The sequence below is a fragment of the Grammomys surdaster genome, unplaced genomic scaffold (genome assembly GCF_004785775.1).
Source record: "Grammomys surdaster isolate TR1022 unplaced genomic scaffold, NIH_TR_1.0 164, whole genome shotgun sequence".
In the NCBI taxonomy this organism is placed as follows: domain Eukaryota; kingdom Metazoa; phylum Chordata; class Mammalia; order Rodentia; family Muridae; genus Grammomys; species Grammomys surdaster.
This window is the reverse complement of record NW_021604612.1, coordinates 1,177,381-1,191,578: the sequence shown is the minus strand read 5'-3', so window position 1 is coordinate 1,191,578 and position 14,198 is coordinate 1,177,381. Positions and strand designations below refer to the sequence as shown.

Sequence of the window (14,198 nt, the reverse complement as noted above, 5' to 3'; positions counted from 1 at the left end):
AGACGGACAGAGACCCACAGACGGACAGAGACCCACAGACGGACAGAGACCCACAGACAGACAGAGACCCACAGATGGACAGAGACCCACAGACCCCACAGACGGACAGAGACCCACAGACGGACAGAGATCCACAGACAGACAGAGACCCACAGACAGAGACCCATAGACGGACAGAGACCCACAGACGGACAGAGACCCACAGACAGACAGAGACCCACAGATGGACAGAGACCCAGAGACCCCACAGACAGACACAGACCCACAGACGGACACAGACCCACAGACACATGACAGAAACAGACAGACACAGAAACACAGAGACACATGCACATGCATGGACACGCGCACACACACATGCATACGTGCCCCCCAGAACAAACTGTGAACATTTATGAATAAGTCTGTACACCTTTTCCCTCTTCTTCTCCCCACACCCCTCTGAGATGTGTTCTCATGTGCCTCAGGCTAGCCTCAAACTGACTGTATAGCCCAGACTTTGAGCTTCTATCTCTTTGCCTTGGCCCTGAAGGGCAAGCGCTGGGCATGGAGCTTTGTGGATCTTGGCAAGGATTCTACCAACCGTTCTGCATCCCCAGCCCAGTTTGCTGGTTTTCCCTTGAGTAAATGCCTAGGAGCGGCTTGGCTGAGGCTGGGTGTTGGAAGGGACGTCCTCCATCTCTGAATAATAAACTGAGACTTCTTCCAGGGCTCTCTGTGTCCCTTTCACTGAGTCCCCAAGGAAAGGAGCTAGCCTGGGAGAGTAGTGTGGGATGAGGTGTCCTAAATCTCAGAGCTCGAGGGGCATTTCTGTAAATTTTGACTATTAAAAACTTTCAAGAAAGATGTTAATAAGCCCCCCCTTTCCATATAACCAGGGACCCTCTCTATACAAGAGATTGTCTGGTGATTTTTTTTAAAGATTAGGATACAATAACAAGTTGGGAAGCATGATGGTCTAGCCTGGGATACAATAAAGCATGATGGTCTAGCCTGGGATTCTCAGAGAAATCTTGCCCCCCCATCACTCAAAAGCCTACAGTATTGTCTGAGGTGCCTCTTCATTGTTCTCAGTGGTGTCTGCTTGGTCTGCCTTTGATATTTTAAAGTGGGAGCTGGGAGAAGGCTCAGTGGGCGTGGTGTTTGCCGTGCAAGCCTAGGGGCCCGAGTTCGAATCCCATGCCCATCAGAAAGTAGAGCGCAGGGGCACCCCATAATCCTAGAGCTGAGGCTGTGGAGACGGGGATCCCTGGGAGTCATTGGTTGGCCGGGCAGTCTAGTGGGATGGGCAAGCTCTAGGTTCAGTGAGAGACCCTGTTAAATAAAATGGAGAACAGTCGGACAAACAGCATTAACCAGCATTGACCCTTAATCGCCATGTGCACATGTGCTCACACATCATGTGTCCATACTGTTGAGGTTTTGTCTTCTACCATCTATTGTAATGTCAAGTGTGGCCCCCAAGACCTGGCATCTGCACATAGCCTCTGGGACCCTGCCCCCAGTTAATTCTGATTGGTGAATAAAGATGCCGGCAGCCGATAGCTGTAGGTGGGGATGAGGTTTTGAAGGCTTCGGGGGAGAGAGGACCGTGAGGAGGGGAGGAAGGAAGGAGCCGCCGTAGATGAAGAACATGCAGGAGGGGGGAGGAGAGCTGCCATGGGCTACGGCCTGAGAGAATGGGGCTCAGAGGGCTGGCCAGTTGGAGTTAAGAGCATCCCAGATACAACATAGCACACAGTAAGTGATAACTTGGGGTTATCTACAGGAAAGTAGATTCTAACAACATGGAGTGTAGGCAGCTGCCCAGCGACTGTGCTGCTTAAGACTATTTAAAAATATAAAGGCTATGCGTGTCTTTCATCCGGGAACACAAATGGAAGGATTTTTAATATTTTTTACTACACCGTGCAGAACGTTTTATAGTGTCTTGGTGTTTTTGTTCTTTAAATCAAGGTTTAACTTTTTGTTGTTGTTGTTGTTTTCCGAGACAAGGTTTTTCTGTATAGCCCTGGCTGTCCTGGAACTCACTCTGTAGACCAGGCTGGCCTCGAACTCTCGAACTCAGAAATTCGCCTGCCTCTGCCTCCCAAGTGCTGGGATTAAAGGCGTGCGCCACCACTGCCCGGCTTTAACTTGTTTTTATTACTGTGCAGAGAGGGATACCTGTGCCACAGCATGTGGTCAGAGGGCCACTCTGTAGAGTCCACTCTCTCAGCCTTGCTTCTGGGGATGGAACTCGGGTCACCAGGCTGAGCCGGGCCGTCTGGGAGGCTTCTTGCGGTTCTGACGGGGGCGGGGGGGTGGGCGTCGGGCGGCCCGGCCGGGGGCCGGCCGGGCGGGGGGCGCGGCCGCTTTATCTGCCTCTCCAGATCCCGTGAGCTTCAAACCATTAATGTTATCTTGTGTTATTTTTCAGCTTAAGGAAAGGCATAGTTTGGAAGGAAACCCCGCCACAAAAAGTCCCTGGAAGTCTGGGGTTCTCCAGAAGTCTAAGCAGACAGAGCTCAAAGATGCCTCTGACCAGGACCCTGACAGGTGTTGGAATACACGCTCAGCGGGAGACACGGGCCGTTCTGAAGTCAGTCCGGAAGATGATGGAAGCTTCCAGAAGGTGTGGGCCACAGTGTTTGAGCATCACGTGGAGAGACACACAGTGGCTGACCAGGCAGGCCGTTGTCTCTCGACCACACCCCCTTGTGTGGCCGACACGCCTCCCAAACCCAGGCCTGAGAATTGGGCGGGGAAAGAGCCACCAGGAGTATCGGACAAGAGAGACTGCTCCAGGTGGTCGGACCATGCTGACCCGGGGATGCTGGGACGAGCTACCCTTGTGGATGTGGAACCCAGACCCATCCCTGAGACTCACCCCGTGGAAGAGAGGCATAGCCGCTCTGTCCCGCGGGATCTAGAAAGTCCCCCTGTGTCCCAGAGGGTCCAGCCCCGGTATGACGTTGTGCACGCCTCCGGGGAGCGTGCACACAGTGAAGCGGTATCCAGGGTGCCCGAGGAGAAGGCGGTGACCCTGCGCAGCGGCCGATCCCGGCTCTCGCTGTCGGGCCGGCAGCTGTCCCAGGAGGTCAGCCCTACTTACCTGGAGTGTTCTAAGCAGGCGAATGGGGGTGCCGTCCAGAGGGCGAGTCTGATATGGGAAGCTCGGGGTAAGGAAGGTGGTGGACCAAAGCCTGACTGTCAACAGCCAAGGGATGGATTTGGGGGCACTTGCCAATCTCCCAAATGGACGGGAGGGGTGGGGGCAAGCTGGCACAGCAGCCCTGTGGTCCTTAAAGATCTCAGTATTTTCCAAAGGGGTCCAGTCTTGAGTTACACTTTAGCGCCTCCATCAAGGGCCAACATTGAGCCCTGTGACTCCCAAGTACAGGCAGGGCCGGACTCATTGTCCCTGAAGAAAGATCCCCTCATGGTTACCAATGAGGATAACCCAAGGCTGGCCCAGGTGTCCCAGCCGGAAGTCAGAATGCGGAGGTCTAACCCTTCGGAGCCGAGGGTGGACAGATTGAGGCGTCGTACGTTGCCCCACGATGTGAAGTTTGATTCGTTCAACCTCCTCGTGCCAGAGAGCACTTCCAAAAGGCAGCAGAGACCAGCAGACGGTCTGACCTCCCCAACCTGTGCCTTAAAGAGACCTCCATTGTCCCACCAGCAGGCACAAACTCAGGAGGTGACACCGGGTGCCTCACAAGGCAGGACTTTCCCGGAGGAGAAGCCGGGGCCATCTGCAGAGCCTGCCGCAACTTTCTTTGCAGTGACTTATCAGGTTCCCGATATTCAGAAGGCCAAGAGTGTGGTTAAGTCAGAGCCTGAAAACGGGTTGGAACCTTCCAGAAAAACGCCTCCACCTCTGTCACCTCGCTTTGTTTCATCTGATTTGGTTTCCCCTGGCCATCTAGACCCAGGGTCTCCCACCAGCAGTCAGGGCTGCGCTAAGGAGAGAGAGTATGGAGAAATACGGAACCTCTCAAATCACATGAAGTCCGCAGACCAGCCGACGTCTGCGGGGGACAAGACTCTGTATCTTTCCAGGGACAGAGTCATCGATGTGGATTCCCTGTGGTTTCATCAAGGGTCAAATGATGGGGCTGTGAAGGTCCGCAGGACCGGGACATCCTCAGGCAGAGATGCCCCGCCGACATCCCCGGTCCTGAGGCAGCGGCCCAAAAGCCTCCTGGTGAGGAGGAGGACAGAGGTGATCAGCGAAACATTCCCAGGGAAGATGAGAGATGGCTACAGATCTGGTGTCCTTGACCTTGATGCTCTGATGGCTGATTACAAGGAGCAGTCGAATAGAATTCCCAGCAAGACCCAGGAGCAGCGGGACGGCCCTACAGAACCCAGCGGCTCTCCTCGGGAGAGATCAGGTTGGCCCAAGGAGGTGGAGTGGAGACGGAGGAGCCTGAAGGAGACTCCCCAGTCAGACAGTGTCGGACAACAAGCAGGGCCCTCTGTGAAAGCTCTCCACTCCCCCGGCCCCAGCAAGCAGCCAGCAGAGCCCCTAGGGACAGCCATGGCCACCAAGACTAGCAGGCCGCTGTGGGCACCACCACACTCAGCTTCTGGGGAAAACTGTCCCTCACCTTCTCCCGTCCCTGCTGGATCCAGGAGAAAGTCTCTAGGCATCTCTGAGTTTGAAAGCAAGCCTTCTTCCAGTGAGCACCAGGGCACAAAGCATAGGCAAAGTTCAGCCAAGTCCCAGGAGCCAGGCAGCGGGGACCCAGTCTCCCCAAGGTCACCTCCCTCTGACCGGAAGAAAGGGACTCCAAGGAGATCCACTGGTCAGGGAGTGGAAGGCAATGGGGTACAGTGGGGAACCCCACCACGCGATCATATCTGGTCACCACTGGACATCAAGAGGACCTGCTCAGAGAAGGGTCCGCCAGCCAGGATCCAGGAGGGCCTGTCCATCATGCAGGACGCCAGGCAGCGGAGGCGAGAACAGTCCAGAGGGAAGCCGGACCTCCCTGCCGAGACTCCCAAGGCTGCCGTGGGACCCTGTCAGAGGGATGTGAGGACGCCGGAAGGCCCTAAGGTGGGTACAGAGGTACTTGGAATTTTATCACATAGTTTTTAGGCATCTATGTCCAGGCTCTCAAGCTCAGATTTCATGAGGGCTTTGTAGGTGTGTGACTGATTGGAGGTACCACTCTAGGGAGTGGTGTGGACTGCAGGATAACAGCACACATAGGTATGCTTGCTTCTAGACTCTTAGAACTTTTTTTCTCCCATTATTTTTTTTTAAAGATTTATTTTATGTATATGAGTACACGGGTAGCTGTTTTCAGACACACCAGAAGAGGGCATCAGATCCCATTACAGATTGATTGATTGATCCCATTACGGGTTGTGAGCCACCATGTGGTTGCTGGGGATTGAACTTAGGACCTCTGGAAGAGCAGGCTGACCTCTTAACTGCCAAGCCATCCCTTTCTTTATATCCTACCCTTCCATTCCCTTCCACTGGGCGTGGCATAGGAAACTAAAGCTAGTACTTGCCCCGCCCCCTGCCCCACCCCTGGCTTCAATCCGGTCCCGCCCCACCCCGGCCTCAGCCCCTTGGCCATTTTGTAACCTGTGACAGAAAGCGACATTTATTAAGAGAAATCCACATTTTCAGGTGTTATCCTGAAACAAGGTGGCTTGGTAGAAAACTTCATTCTGTCCTGGCTGTGCTAATCCCCTGGCTCTGTCTGTTTGACCATGGGTTGCGGGTTCAAAACTTGACCTGGGACTTAGATGAGGGATGACATTTTGTGTGAGCATCAAGGAGTATCTGTTTGATGCCACCTTGCCTGTTGTCCTCACCAGGGCCAGTGCCAACTGTGTGAGCTTTCAGAAAGACCTGTGCCGTGAGTGCATGTTAAGCAGCCCACGGGGTCTGACAAGATAGCTCACTCTGGCTTGGGCTCCCCAGAAGCAGCCTGTCTTAAGTCTCTTAGGAGGTGGACCTGAAGGAGGACCCGCTGAGGACTGGAGAAGGTGGCAAGGAATTACCAGTGTGGGCAACTGAGACCCAGTGCCTGGGAAACCTTTGGGAAGCCCGTAGCACAACTGTGTTGACCTAGTCAAGGGTTGGAGGGCCAGGAGTGTGTGTTTTCCACTTCCTCCCATTGTTGTCCAAGGCTGTGTCTGGGCCTTTGAATGTGGGACTTGATCATTCCTGCACATAGTAGGGCAGCTCTGCACATAGTAGGACAGCTCTGCACCAACTCACATATCGGAGTATCCCAAGAATCAGGCAGGGAGCCGACGACGTCTGCTTCAGGTGTAAAATGAGACAAAAACAAAAACAGGGCTCAGAGATGTTGAGGTAATATTTAAAACGACTCCTTACAAATATTCAAGGAGCCTCCACATTCCCGACTAGACAAGGCCTGAGGCCAAGAGCGGCACTGTGCTCCTGCCGCTGCTCAGCTGGCTAGAAGCAGTGCCCCTGGCACCCACGAGATGCCAGCGTGGTGGCTAAATCTGTCAATCCACCACGCTGTCCACAATGCTCGACTGAACCCCAGACAGTACCCACCATGCCCACGGCTCCCGATAGAATGAAGACTCATGCTTAAAGATTATCCAATGACTTTATATATTTATAAATGTTCAATTAACAAGATGCCCACACAATTAGAGTTGCTTCCCAATATCTAACCTTAAGGTATAAATCGTTATTCAGGATTGTTCTGGACCCATGGCTCCTACATCTCTCCTCTCTCTCCCCTAGCTCCTCCTCTTCCTTCCCCTTCTCTCTCTTCGCTCCTCCCACATTAGCTCCTCCCATATTCGCTCCTCCCACATTAGCTCCTCCCCAATCACCGTGCTTATTGCAAACAATGTAGCAGCAGCAAGAAACCATCCTGCTACACAGAGAGACTAAAGAACCTGTTACAGGTCACACAGCAAAAGGTCAAGATGTCTGGCTGGATCCCATGAGATGATGGCTACTGTGGTAAAAGTGGGAAGGAAACAGGAAGCCGCGTGCAGCCCTTGGGGAATTTTTTACCTCGGCTGGGTGATAGGGCCCTGGAACCCAAGGTCAGGAGATGACATGATGCTCAATGAGGTGCTGGAGGAGTGACCCAGGAAGTCATCCTGGAAGAGGCACTGATGGGTGAGCCAGGGAGCGGGGCATGCTGGGAAGTCTGGAGGCTGGAGTAAACCACACCTAGCCCCTTGCTGAGCGGTTCAGCAGCAGGCAGCAGCTGTAACAAAACACCCCAGGCTGGACACTTTATAAAGAAGAGAGACTTATTTTCCACAGTTCTGGCTGCTGGGGATCCTCAGCCATGACTGGTTTGTTCCTGGTCTCCCCTTCAGCACTGTCCTGGGGTTTCAGGACATGGTGTTTACAGAGTCGAGCACAGCCAAGGATTACAGCAAACAGTTTCTCATCCCCAAGCCTGTGGGAGAGGAACCGGGTTTAGCTTGGCAGGGACAGGGGCGTCACACAGAGGGAGCTGAGGACAGTGTCAGCTTTGGTCTCAACCTGAGGATTGTGCTCGAGGTATGGTGTAAAGTGTAGGGGGCTGGGGCTTCGAACCTGTGTCTCTCGGGAGCTCAGGCTTGCTCAGCGCCGCCAGCGGAACCTTCCAGACTTGCATTGAGCTCCTCCCTCCTCTGGTGCGGGTTCTTCCCACACCGCTTAGGAGAGACAGCAGCTCCCTGCCTCGAAGCCCGGGCTGTTGGGAACCCAAAGCTGCTGCAACTTTGGGCAAGGTTTGCCCCTGGTGGTCTCACCCTCCTCCCCCGTTGCTGTGGGAGCAGCCCGAGAAGAGGAGATGGGTGTTCCGCTGGAATGTGACACTCCGAAGCTCGCCAGCACCTCAGGTCCCACTGGCAACAGGAACACCTGGGCTGTGGAGGGGCCTGGATGCTGCCCAGCGTGCCCAGGCCCCAGGAGAGCTGGTTGTCCAGGGATCAGCTTCCTCATGGCAGAAGGATCCACAGACGAGCTTCCTCATGGCAGAGAGATCCAAACACCAGCTTCCTGCTTCTGGCCTCTCTCCTCCTCGAAGGCTTGTTTTGTTTTGGTGTTGAGTCAGGGTCTCCTGTAGCACAGGCTGCCCTTCTCATCCTGACCCTCATCCTATTATTTGGGCTTCCTTTCCTCGCTCTGGTTCCTTATCGTAAAGAACAAAAACAAGCAAACAAGTGAAGATAAAAAGCCACAGAGGTGTTCAGAACACTGGTTGTTAAAAATACAAACCTTGCTGGGCAGTGGTGGCACACGCCTTCTAATCCCAGCACTTGGGAGGCAGAGGCAGGCGGATTTCTGAGTTCAAGGCCAGCCTGGTCTACAGAGTGAGTTCCAGGACAGCCAGGGCTACACAGAGAAACCCTGTCTCGAAAAAAAAACAAAAAACAAAACAAAAAAAAAACAAACCCCAAACCTTACAGGGCAGAGAGAGACAGGAGTGTTTGCTCTGGGGCAGCTGGTAAGAATGTTCCAGCCCTCGGGACTTTCCTATGTGTCTCAGGAGCTAGGAATATTCCCTGGGTGTATACACACACATATGAAACACACTACATAACACACACACACACACTCAGCCACACAAGTGTATGCACATATGCATGTGAATGCACACGCATGCACACACAGATGCATTTGCATGTCTACACATAAATACCCAAGCATGCACGAGCGTGTGCACACGCATGCATGTGCACACACACACACATGGGTGGGAATATTTCCATTCTGGATGCATAGGCAAATTTCATTGGTCAAGGGTCTGTGGGGTGTAGGATGTGAATTCCCCACAGAGCGATTGACTTCCAGGCCTTGTGGTTTAGACTTATCACCCTAGCTGCCCAGGAGGCTGAGGCAGGAGAATCACAAGTTCAAGAGCAGCCTTGGTTATTCAGTGAGACCCTGTTTCAAATGAAAAGTCAGAGGAGGCCTGGGAGTGTGGCTCAGCAGTGCAACAACAATTGCCTGGCACAGACTTGAGGCCCTGGGTTCTAGCCACATAATCAAAGGGGAGGCCTCTCCAGGCCTGTGAGCCTATAGCCCCTAGAACACCTTTGGCCGTGTCTGCTAGACAACTGAGCCTACATCCGCAGTCCTCTGGGGATGTTTTTGCTGTCACTTCGGGGAGGGTGTGTAGAAGTCAGAGCTGCCATTTTAGAATCCTCCAGGGAGCAGAGAAAGCTGGGCTACGTTCCACTCTGCAAGAGCCGGGAGACACAGGGACTATAGTCCGAAACAGCGTTCTGGAGAACTCTTACACTCTGTGGGGTGAAGATATTTTACCACAGGCCTGAGCTTGAGGGTTAAGAAAGGATGCTCAGAGCATCTTTTGTGGCCCCGACTCTTTTGGGATTGCTTTCAGAAGCCACAGGGATCGTGAGGCTTAGCGTGGTTTCTGTGTCCCTTCCTGTGAGGGAGAGCATTTTGGCTCTTGGTGGCAGCTGGGTACAAAGCAGAGAATCCAGCATGATGATCAGGGGTCCCCACCCCTCTAAGTTAGGCTGAAATCTTTGGGGTTAGCCTTGACAGGTAACTTTAGAGGCTCCCCCTCCCTGGGGGGTGGGCTCCCTGGGTTGAGATCTCTGCTGACACAGTGTCCACCTGCTGATAAAATCATACAGTGTGGGTGAGTGTGAGGACCCAAATTCAGTCCCCCTTGATGGAGGGCGGGAACTGTCTGTACCCAGCCCGCTCTGACCTCCACACACACCCCTTCCCTTCCCCCTCCCCCAGCTTGAAAATAAAACCGAGGAGCCAGTTGAGTGATTTGGTAGGTAAATATGCTTTCTCACAAGCCTGGTGACTCGGGTTGGAGTCTTGCCACCTTCTAAAGGGAGAAGGTGAAATGACCTATGGCACAAACCCCCCTCCACAGACAGACACACAGACACACAGAGACATAGTCAGACACACAGACAGACATACAGATACAGACAGACACACACAGAGACAGACACACAGAGACACAGAGACACACACAGATCACACACAGACCCATCCTACACACACACACACACATCCCCCCCATATACACACACAAACAGTACTAAGAAAAATACACACTTAAATCATACGATGCTTTTTAGAGTCCAGCATTCTGCCCAGTGTTCATGTTCTGCTCTCTGTTCATGGAGCATGTTTGATCCATGTGCTGGCCAGGCTGGGGGCCCATGCTTACATCAGGAGTTCCAGGTCATCTTCCAAAGTTCCAGCTTGGGCTGGGTGAAGCCCATCCAGAAGAATCCCTGGGAAAATAAAATGTGGGTATAGCCCCACAGTGGAATATTACTCGATTATAAAAAAGGAATACTCTAGATGGGTGTGGTGAGCATTGTATCTGAGGCAGGAGGATGGAGGAGGAGGAGGAGAAGAAGAACCCAGGCGGCGTGGCACCTGCTATTTGTATATTATTTTAAGTTAGATTCAAATCTAATTTCTCTGTTGCCTTGGCCACGCCCAAGCTGGTGTGACTGGATCGGTCCCACAGAACATTGTGGTGGCTGCGTAGGTACAAGTATCCTGAAGCCAGCGAGTGGGAGAGGTCACCCAGAGTCTGAGGGACAGACTGGAAAGGAGCTATCTGAGTGACAGGAGAGACCTAGGCCAGCCAGGACCTAGGGTGTGGGAGCTACAGTGGAGATCCCTCAGCACAGGTGAGCTTGTCCTTGGTGGAGGGTGTGCCCTGTCTGCCATCTTTTCTGCTGTGAGATGCAGCTATCGTTCAACCTACACAGTCTATGTCGAAGTCCTGCTCCTCATAAACTATGCTCTTCCGCCCATGCTGTGGGGCTCTCTGCTCCTGCCCTCCTCAGCCTGGCGTTCTCAGGGCTCACACTGTGTAGCTTGCCACAGCGTTCATTATTCCTGTTGTCTTTGTATGGAGACAGAGTCTCACGTGGCCCAGGCTGGCTGCGTGTATTGTATGGCCCGGTTCTGATGTTTAGTCCCGTCGTGGTTAAAGGGCTAATTGTCTTTCTGTTGCTCACCTGGTTGTTGGCATGATTCTTTGGAGTAATTACTGTTTGGATCCTGTTCCGTTTCCTGTCGAGCCGTTTCCTTGCCGTAGTCTAGATTAACTTCCAGAAATCCTCCTGCCTCAGGGGGCCCGAGTGTTGACACAGTCGTGACCACCATACCCAAGAGACTAAACTCTGGTGCATGTTCATTCCAGTAAAATTTGTCCTACCAGGCTGGGCAAGTCAGGGGCGGAGCTCCCGAACCCCTGGCTGTAGGCCCTGACCTCTGTCTGTCCGTCTGTCTGTCCATCCTGCACGCCTAACACCGAAGTCCTGGATTTGCGTTAAATCATTGCAGGAGGTGCAACAGGGGGCAGCCTGTGAGGTCGGGTGGGCAGGCGGGAGCCAGAGTCCCAGGCTGTGCCGTGGGTGGGGAAAGGGTCCAGCTTCAGGGCTTGGAACATTGGAACAATGTGCGCACAACTGGGTCCCATCGTGGACAGGCTGAGCGGAAGTGTGGGTGGGATTTATTTAATGTCACAGGGGTATGAAAATGAGCCCAGTGGGCGGGGCATGGTGGCAGAAGGGAAGGCTCAGAGCAGCCTTAGGATGTTCAAGAAAAGTGAGCCAGGGAGAGACTGAGCAAGCAAGAGGGTAGCCTAAAGAGTCAAGCGCAGGAAGGGAGGAAGGAGTCTAGCGATCGGCCTTGTTCTCCATGATGCTGTGGGCTATTCACCAGGCACCTGCCCTCTCTGGCCCTCCTGGCTTATCTGCATTGAGTGTGTACACTGTAAACCAGGTTCTGAACTCCACGGTTGACTGTGATATTTGTTCTCCAGTTAAGCAGAGAGGGAGAAAAAAAAATGCAGAATTCAGACTGCGTGCCTTCTGCCTTCGGGCTTTATTCTCTCCCTGCTGTTTCTCAGGGTGTGTGTTTGGATTCAAGGAAAGACGTTGGGAGGAGGGGGGACTGGAGAGATGGCTCAGTGGTTAGGAGCACTGACTGCTCGTCCAGAGGTCCTGAGTTCAATTCCCAGCAACCACATGGTGGCTCACAGCCATCTGTAATGGGATCTGATGCCCTCTTCTGCTGTGTGTCTGAAGACAGCGACAGTGTGCTCATAGAAATAAAAATAAAGTAATTTTTTTTTTAAAGGAAAGATGTTCAAACTAGGACCGTAGGCCCATCCTGGGAAAGGATGGGGCTGGCCAACGGGAGGCCCTGTGAGCCAAACACATCAGCCAGGCACACCTGCCCCCTAGTGACTGGACTATGTCACGCAGGTTCTGAGCATGGCCCTTGACGCTGTTAAAATTGTCCCTTCCATCGATGGTTGAGGTCAGGGAGGTCAAGGATCGTCTTGAAGTCACACAGCCGTGCAGTTGAGTCACGTGTTACCTATGCACGACGGTGGGAGCCGGCAGATGAGAGAGGCTCTCACTGAAACTCTTCTCTGTGTTGTCCAATCCCAGGCGCCTCTGCAGAACCTGGAGCGGAGGGACGGCCGGCAGGACGGCCAACAGCCGCAGCGGCAGGTGTCGCCCGTTGCCTCCGTCCCTCGGCGAAGTCACAGCTTTTGCAAGGACAAGAAGAACAGTCCCCTCGTGGTGAGTGACACTTGCTGCGTCGGATGATTCTGTGGCTAAGCGTGGAGGGTTCAGGGCTCTGCAATGCTGGGTTAACCTCCGCTGTTGGGTTCCTGCCACTAGGTGGCGCTGCAACCCGCTGGCTGATGGAGGGTGGTGCGTCTTGGGGGGGCTCACACCAGGATGTCTTTTCAGCAGCCTTGAGATTTTTGAGAGTTTATGTCTGTGCCCTTTGGTTTTTCTCAGCTAGAAATCGGGGCAGTGACTCCTGTGTCCTCAGTGCTGGTTTGAGGGATGGGAGACAACCATGCGCCCGTGAGGGACACTAGGTTATCCAAAGCCAGCTCCCCACTTGGGGGAACCCATGGTACACCATGTTTCTTGGGAAGCCTCTGGCACCAGGAGTGGGTATCCATGAGAGGCTGGACCCAGGCTCCTGTGGTGACTTTGCTGATTTCTGTGCTGTCTGTGAACAGGCTGAGTTCTCTCCTTGCTTGGAAGGTCCTTGTGGGCGAGGTCCAGGCGGTGGCTGTTGACCAGGGTGGCGTGAGTTCTGACTCACGTGCCCTTGACATCTGCGGTCTGGGGAAAGAGACTTGACTTCTCTTGAGTCTTGGGTTTCTCATCTGTAAAATGGGGGTGTTTGCTCTTACTGTAGGGATGGGGTGACAGCGTCTGGGGGTGCTGAGGTTTTGTCTTTTACCATCTAATGTAATGCTAAGTGTGGGGGCCGCAAGACCTGGAGACTGCAGGTAGCCCCTGGGACCTTGCCCCCAAGTTAATCCTGATTGGTGAATAAAGATGCCGACAGCCAATAGTTGGGCAGAAGAGACATAGGCGGGGTTGGGGGTTTGAGGGCTTGCAGGAGAGAGAACAGGACAAAGAGGGAGGAGGGAGAAGGAGCCACCATGGATGAAGAAGAATGTACAGGAGGGATGAGGAGAGCCGTCATGGGCTAGGGGCCGAGAGAATGGCCCAGAGTGCGGCCTGGTTGGAGTTGAGACAAGCGCAGACGGTACATAGTTAATAATATGTGGTAACTTGGAGTTGTCAATTGGAAAGTAAACGCTAACAACATGGAGGGTGGGCAGCTGCCTAAGACACATCTAAAAATATCAAGGCTGCGCGTGTCTTCCATCTGAGAACATGAATGGTCTAAGGCAGGGAAGAAGCCCTTCACCGGGATTAATTAATATTTTTCACTACACTGGGACTGCCAGCCACAGGCCTGGGAGGACATGGGAAGTCCCTTGATGCACAGATCCCAGTGGCGGCTCTACGCGCCTGTGACGCTTGCCCTCCTCTGAAGGTTCCCTTCCTCAGATTTCTTTCATACCCTTGTCCCCAGTTTCTCTCCGGTGTCACCGCCTCCCTTATCTGATCCAGTGTGAACTTGTGTGTGCGGTTTGGAGGCAAAGGTTGCAGAGAGAAAATGTTTGAAAGCGTTTTATAGTCCCCCGGCTTGCAGGAGGCGTCTCTGGCTGAGGCTCCTTCCTTTCCTCTGTGTCTTTGAGGACCCTTTGTCCCAGGAGGCCTGGGTGGCTTGCCTTAGCTCTTCTCTGTAGCTCCCTTGAGTCCCTGAGCCCTGCCTGAGGCCTGTGGGACTGGGACGACTCAGCCCTGCAGGATTGGGGTTTCTTCGGTCTCATGCCTGCAGTGTTGAGAAGCAGCCA

At 53.5% G+C, this 14,198-nt stretch overlaps 1 protein-coding gene across 1 annotated transcript in view; it reads left to right on the top strand.

Annotated features, from left to right (window-relative positions):
• Window positions 1-14,198, top strand: part of Kiaa1671 (KIAA1671 ortholog) — a 108,944-nt gene that overhangs the window by 6,757 nt on the left and 87,989 nt on the right. Inside the window, exons 4-5 of the mRNA XM_028765375.1 lie at window positions 2,420-5,047; window positions 12,412-12,546. Coding sequence (XP_028621208.1) covers window positions 2,420-5,047; window positions 12,412-12,546 — 2,763 coding nt within the window. The remainder of the gene's footprint in view (window positions 1-2,419; window positions 5,048-12,411; window positions 12,547-14,198) is intronic.